Genomic DNA, 7,240 nt, shown 5'->3' on the forward strand with positions numbered 1-7,240 from the left:
CTACATTGACTTTAGCATCAGAGACTTTCTGATCCCAAAACCGCTCTCTCTCAACTTTTTTCTTCTTTGTTTTCACAAGCACAACTTTGAAGATCCAAATTGTTAAAACTTAATCTAAAGGTGTACGAAATAAGACGTTAACAACACCGTTTAACTATATTTTAACTCAAGAAAACAAAGTTATCATCCAATAGTCTCCAACTCCTTATTATCTTTCACAGGCACAAAGTAAGTCATGATACACAACATATTAATTTTTGAAAAATAATAAATTTCTAATTTTATTTTAAATGGATGATAGTTATTTAAATTTAAATTATATTTAATAAAGTGTTATAATTATATTTATGGAAATTAAAATACAAATATAAAATAGTTATTAGTCTATTATTAATTTTAATTGTTTTCGTACGTTTGTTGCTATTTTATTCAAAAGGATATGGTAAAAAGTTAAAACGTGAAATAAAAATGGGAAAGTAGGACCACCGTGACGCTCGCGATTTTCGTCGTCAGGTCACAGTGAAAGCAAGAGAGCGAGTTTTGACTTTTGGAGCGTGGACCCACACTTACCACTCCCTCTTCTCCATCTTCTTCCTCCTTCTTCCGGTGAGAACGCGTCAAACTTTCTCAGCTGCTTCCCACCCAATTAAACTTAAAATATATACCCTTCGCATTGCGAGGTTATTCTCGCTCTATATATATGTCTGGATTATCTGTTCCAGAGAGAGCTCTCATATACTCTCTCTACAACAAAAACAACGTTCGACGACAACCTCCGAGTACTCGAAGCCATGTCTTGGGGTCCTTTTACTTCCGCTCGTTCATTTCTGTTATTGTTTCTGTTTTTGGGTTTGGGTTCTCGCATCTGTTACGGTTCCGGGTTCGGTTTCGACATCCACCACCGCTTCTCCGATCCCGTTAAGGAAATTCTAGGCTTCGATGGCCTCCCGGAGAGAGGGAGCGTTGAATACTACGTCGCTATGTCACACCGAGACCGCTTGATTCGTGGCCGTCATCTCGCCGCCAGCGACGGCCAGAAGTCGCCGCTCACTTTTGTCAATGGGAACGAAACTGTTATGATCAACTCTTTGGGATTGTAAGTTCATTAAACCACTCCCTATATATATTATATAGAAAAATAATTTTTTTTTTAGAGTTTTTGGTGAGCTTTTGAAGAATTTGGATTGTGTTTGTATGGCTGGTGAGAAATTGGTGGAAAAGATAATTGATGGGATTTCTTTTGTTCACTGGTATTGTGAAATAATAATTATTCTTTTTAATATTGAGAGAAATATCTGATTATTATAATTTTCTTAAATTTTTATAAAAAATATAATAAATAATTCAATTTTTTTAAATTTAAAAATAATAATAATATTAAAAAATAATATTCTAATAATATTTTATTAAATTCATTTAAAATTATCTCATCTTCGCGCGAGCCATTAGAACACATTGATCCCAACGCAATAAGGTTATTGCTTTTAATGCCAATATATGAAGCTATGCATACAGTTCACACGCCTGATCTATTGGCGGAAAAGAGCCTGAGTTGCCAACCTGCTATTTGTTTTGACGGAAGGTTGAGATCCTTTAGCTAAAGGTAGTCAGATATTCATTTTAAGTACTTTTGTTTCCCTAAATCGAAAGAACTTGTTTGTAGCTTTTTTTTTTTTTTTTTTTGTTCTCCTGTCTTTTAGGCCTTTCTTTCACTTCTTAAATCATTGTCCGAAAACTTGGAGCTAAGGTGGAGTATTGATACAACTACGACTATTTTATAACTCATTTTACAATCAAACAATACAATCTTGCCACTTCATTAAAAATAATTTTGGTTCATAACTGCGGCAAACTGCCCTTCATTTCAAAATAGAATTGTAAAAGAGTTGTAGAAAAGTTTTAAGTTTATCGGTATATATCTGGATGATAGAAATAGCTTCTCAAATCATATGCTCAATGACAAAAATCTGGATTTTTTTTCTTTTTTTACCAAACAAGGACTGAAGGTTCTATGGGGATTCTTGATGTTTCAGTTTGCACTATGCCAATGTTTCTGTGGGGACGCCAAGTTTATCATTTTTGGTGGCACTGGACACAGGCAGTGATCTGTTCTGGCTGCCATGCGATTGTATGGTAGGAAGTTGCGTAACTGCCTTGCAGACATCATCAAGTGTATGTTATTAACTTTTATGGGGATTCTGTTCTGGGGATTCTGTTCTGGACGCCAAGTTTATCTATGGGGATTCTGTTCTGGACGCCAAGTTTATCTCTGAATTAGATTGTGTTATCTTTCTCTCCTAAAATGTGTATTGGGTGGGTCTGAAAGGTGCGACTTGCTACTACATACATTCAACAAAGTTATGGTTACCCTATTCATTGTTGACTGCAGTCATGCTTAAAACTATCATCTAGACTTTCCATTACTCTGTTGAATCTACCATGATGAAATTATTTAACATAGATTCGAGATGAAGGGGAAATCAACTCTTACTTCCAAATTACGCATTACAACTAAAGTGTGAGTATTTTTGTCTTTACTCAATGTATGTCGAGTTTTCCTCGACACCCCCAGCAAATTCTACCAATGTGGAACTATATGAGAAGTTTTTGTTATTCATTAACCTTTAGAAAACTTAGTGAAGTGCATGTTGACTAAAATCTCTAGTCAACTTTTGGATTGTTCTTGACATTTGGTTTTGGGTTAGTCTATAGCATTCTATCTTGTAAACCCCCAAGTGTAATGATGTTACCACGGTTCTCTTCCGCCAAAAATGAGGGTTTTTAATAAACTTGGGACGGGGCCGCTATGTGTGTGGCTACCAGCTCTTCTTAAAAAAAAAAAAAATGTTGACTAAAATCTTATGATCTGGCCAGCAGAATCTTACCTTTTTTATGTTGGACTTATGTTTTCCGAGTATTTGGTTGTTTTTGGATTGCTTGTGAAAGAAGCTTTCTTCAGGTCCTGAATTCTTTGATAATTACTTGATTTCTTTTATCAAGCAGATAATAGACCTCAGCATCTACAGTCCTAGTAATTCATCAACAAGCAAAAATGTCTCCTGCGACAGCACTTTGTGCAGACAAACTCAATGCCCTTCGGCAAATAGTAATTGTCCTTATAACGTATCGTATCTTTCCAGTAACACTTCATCAACTGGGATCTATGTAGAGGATATTTTGCACTTAATTACAGATGATGATCAACAAAAAGCTGTTGAAACTCCGATTACTTTTGGGTACGTTCTTCATTGCTTTGCTAACAAGAAATTTTGGAGGAAATATTTGAAACCTCAATGTGAGTTTTGGAAATATCCAAAAAACAACATACTAGGTAGATAGGCAGCTTTTATAGTGAATATAATGTTGGTTATATCTATAGCAGTATCAGCATTTAGAAACCGGATTATAATTCAATAATGTCCGGTTAGTATAATACAAAATCTGGAGAATTGGATATATTGACAAATGAAAATCATTTGGATGTTGAATTTGGAGTCTGGTATGGCCTTTTTCCTCAAGTAGGAATGATAATTTATGAGGATTGTCAAGTAGTTGTATTGCCTCGATTTTAATGATTCACTAGAAATCTTTCTTCATATAAGAAGAGAAAATGTGAAAAATTAAAAAGAATATCAGCATCAACTCTTTTATCTCTTTAATATGATCACCAACTCTTTTTATCTCCATTAATTGGCTAGCATTACTTGCTTATTCTTGAAGTTGCCGCTTGTCTTTTACCTGATGAGCATATCTTTTCAGGAATTTTCATTTATTTATGGGCCTTCTTATCCTACGTCTTATTTGTTTGCAGTTGTGGTCAAATTCAGACTGGTATTTTTTTGGAGGGTGCAGCACCAAACGGTCTATTTGGACTTGGCATTGAGGATATATCTGTTCCCAGCACCTTAGCAAGAAATGGGCTAGCTTCAAATTCTTTTGCCTTGTGTTTTGGACGTGATGGGGTTGGTAGAATCAGTTTTGGAATTAATGGCAGCTCAGACCAACGAGAAACACCATTCAATATTAGGCAATCACAGTAAGTTGTCACTAATTGATATTTCAAATACTGTTGGGAAAGTTCATTTAGTTTGGCAAGAAGACGTCTCTTTGATCTGAATCCCATGCTAATACTGATTTCCCTTGGGAACTTTTTATCAGTCCAACTTATAACATCAGCATCACTCAAATAACCGTGGGACAAAATTCTTCTGAGTTGGAGTTCAGTGCAATCTTTGACTCTGGTACATCGTTTACTAGCCTAAGGGATCCAGCTTATACTTTTATTTCTGAGAGTGTAAGTTCTTCAAATACCACTGTTTCGTAATATTATTGGGAGTTGCTTTTCTATAATATATGAGATCTATAATATATGCTGTTTTACAGTTCAATTCCCAGATCCAAGAGAAACGACATACATCTGATCCCCAGATGCCCTTTGAATACTGTTATTACTTGAGGTCATCTATATCTGGAGAAAACCCTATTCCTATTCTGTATTGGTTGCCCTTTCAAGTTTGAGGCACTGACTTCCACTTTATATGCAGTGAAAATCAAACCAGTTATGTAATTCCTGACGTGAATCTGACAATGAAAGGGGGAGACAAATATTTTCTCAATAATCCAACCGTAGTTGTCAGTACCAAGGTGTGATTTCACTTCCAAAACTTTAATTTCCTATTCCTGCTTGAGTTGTGCTAAAATTTAATGTTCTGATCTCCAGGATGGTGCAGTTTTGTATTGTCTGGGTCTTCACAAAAGCGATGTTAATATAGACATCATAGGACGTGAGTATCTATTTATCAGTAACCTTTCTTATTGCCTGAGCAAGAACTTTGCTTATTTTAACCTTTTTGCGTTGCATTTTCATGTTTTTCTGTCAGTTTGGAATTTTATATATTTTGTGGAAATTGGACATACTTGTGCTGGTTGAAATTCTGTCCATAATGAAGTCGGAAGTTCATAAAAAGCACAGAAGTACTTGAATGAATTTGTTTTGATTTTTCCTTTTTGGGGACAATAAAATTACTTTTTGGATTGATGGAAGTGGTTTCTTGGGGGGCAGGCGGGGGGAGGTGGGTTTGACAGTGAGGGATAGTTACTTGCATCTTTTGGGTGAATAGGTCAGATCTACGAAGGCTGACCATCTTGTGTATGACCAATTCAATGAATAACCAAATAGAATTTTAAAATCAATACTACATTCACCTTCCCAGTTTTGTCCTCCCTCCCTGCTTAGACTTGTGTTGCCACTGCAATATCGTTAAAATGCCAAGACACTTCTTCAGTAGTCTCCAATTTGGAGGGATGAAGTTTACACAGTAAGATGTCATCAATGCAAGGGTTCAGATTTCAGGGTGGTTTGTCAGCGTTGGCTGTGCTTGTTTCATCAGATATTAAGTTTTGCACAAGAAAAACAACCACGATATCCATTTAATCTTTCGAACAAGCCATGAATTTCATCACCCGGATTTTCTTGGCCCTATGTATCACTGAAAGCCATTTTGTATGCTTATGTATTTGAATTGATAAATGGCCACTTACTCTGAATTTATTTATTTTCATCCAGAAAACTTCATGACAGGCTATCAGATAGTTTTTGATCGCGAGAAGATGGTATTGGGTTGGAAGGATTCTAACTGTGAGTGTGATTCCATTTTCTTTTTCTCAGTGCACATTTCTCTTCTTTTGGTGAATTCTTTTAGTGATTCTAGTGAGACTTGCTGTCACCAGGTTACAATGATCAGACCTCGAACAACCAACCTATCAGCCCATCACAACCTCCAACTGTCTCCCCTGCTCTTCCTGTCGACCCGGAAGCCACAGGAAACAATTCTCAGACACCTGTGGCAGCACCACCAACCAATCATTCACCCAATTTGAAGTCTTTTACTTGCACACTCGCGATGTTTCTTGTTTCACTTTTTGCTCTTGTTTGATCATTCTTTAATTTTCTGAGGCTTTCTCAATCTCATATCATATTTACATATTGAAATTTGTTGTATTTTAGGTTATTACAGAACCAATTCGAAGCCTTGTCTGTTTTTTCCACTTATCACAATAAGAATTGGAAGCCTTGTTGGTCTTCCTATTTCCTATTTGTTGGTGTTTTATAGTATTACTTTGAACATTCATTGTAAGTATTATATTTTTATACAGTTGTTTCATTCCAAGTTCAAGTTTTGTGATTTTGCTGCAATGCTATTATCTGTTTTCTTGGCTTCAATAGTTGGAAATCTCTATGATATGCTATAAAGATTTAGAACTACAGTGATAAATATATATAGAGAGAGGGACCTTTTTATTTTTATGAGTGGTTCCTTTCTAACTCTGTATGAATGCAGGTAGAAGGTAGACGTTTGGAAAATAGGGGACTTATTAATGAAATGAAATATATAGTCTGTACCTTCAAATTACAAGGAATTTTTCACTTTGAACCTCAATTTGAAAAATCTGAAAAATTAAATTCTAGAACTATTAAAAATTAACAAATAACATTGTTAGTCTAATTTTGACCATTAAGGTGGATGAAAAATATGTGATTTGGGATAGTCTTAGGATATGTAAGTCTCGCACATCCTCTTTAAGGAAAGTGGATAAATTTGGAATTCACATGTTAAAATCTACTTTTTCAAGCGACGAGTGCCCCCTTTTAATGGCAGACACCACTATTTTTTAAAGGGTAAAGCTACATACCGTCGTGGAGTACACAAGTACTATGCAGTCTCTTTAAAAAAGAGTGGGGTATATTATTAAAAAAATAATTTCTTTTCATGTGGATTTCATATTTATTCATTTTTTTCAAAGTAATTGCACGACGCTTGTATACTCACGATTGCAACTATCATTTCTCTTTTTTAAAAGAAGTACGCAAGATTTACATTTTAAAATTATATCTAGCATTACTCATCATCGAGTTATACGTATCATTCTCTCTCCATATATATGTTTTTAGAAGCTTTTGCCATTTAGCTATAGAGTCGCAAGAAACAATAGCCTACCATTGCAGGCTTTAACTAATATCTTCAGTATGTGTGCGCATAAGGTTATATTCTATCTCTACCAAAGTTAGGGAGAAATAAATAACATTGTCCTAAAAGCTTTGTTTTTCAACTTACCCTCCTTAATGCATTCAAGTTTAGGCTCTTAAACATTAACTCATTGGACCTCTCCATCTCCTTGAAATAGAAGTTTTGTTAGAATATAAATTAAATACTTCTTTCTGTTGGGTATACTTTTAACA

The 7,240-nt window shown here is 35.1% G+C and overlaps 1 protein-coding gene across 2 annotated transcripts; it reads left to right on the plus strand.

Moving 5' to 3' along the window:
* Positions 1-497: 497 nt before the first annotated feature.
* LOC121262451 (aspartyl protease family protein 1-like) lies at positions 498-6,164 on the plus strand. Of its 2 annotated transcripts, XM_041164928.1 has the most exons (10): positions 503-1,096; positions 2,034-2,172; positions 3,004-3,236; positions 3,812-4,036; positions 4,159-4,294; positions 4,384-4,457; positions 4,545-4,644; positions 4,721-4,784; positions 5,567-5,638; positions 5,731-6,164. In XM_041164928.1, the coding sequence occupies exons 1-10, from the start codon at positions 792-794 to the stop codon at positions 5,934-5,936; spliced, it is 1,554 nt and encodes a 517-aa protein (XP_041020862.1). In that variant the 5' UTR covers positions 503-791; the 3' UTR covers positions 5,937-6,164. The 2 variants fall into 2 exon arrangements, with proteins under 2 accessions (XP_041020863.1, XP_041020862.1); XM_041164929.1 differs by lacking the exons at positions 5,567-5,638; positions 5,731-6,164 and adding an exon at positions 5,358-5,530 and having other exon boundaries at positions 498-1,096; positions 4,721-4,867.
* Positions 6,165-7,240: the final 1,076 nt, after the last annotated feature.

Source organism: Juglans microcarpa x Juglans regia, chromosome 4S (assembly GCF_004785595.1).
Source record: "Juglans microcarpa x Juglans regia isolate MS1-56 chromosome 4S, Jm3101_v1.0, whole genome shotgun sequence".
NCBI classification, from domain to species: domain Eukaryota; kingdom Viridiplantae; phylum Streptophyta; class Magnoliopsida; order Fagales; family Juglandaceae; genus Juglans; species Juglans microcarpa x Juglans regia.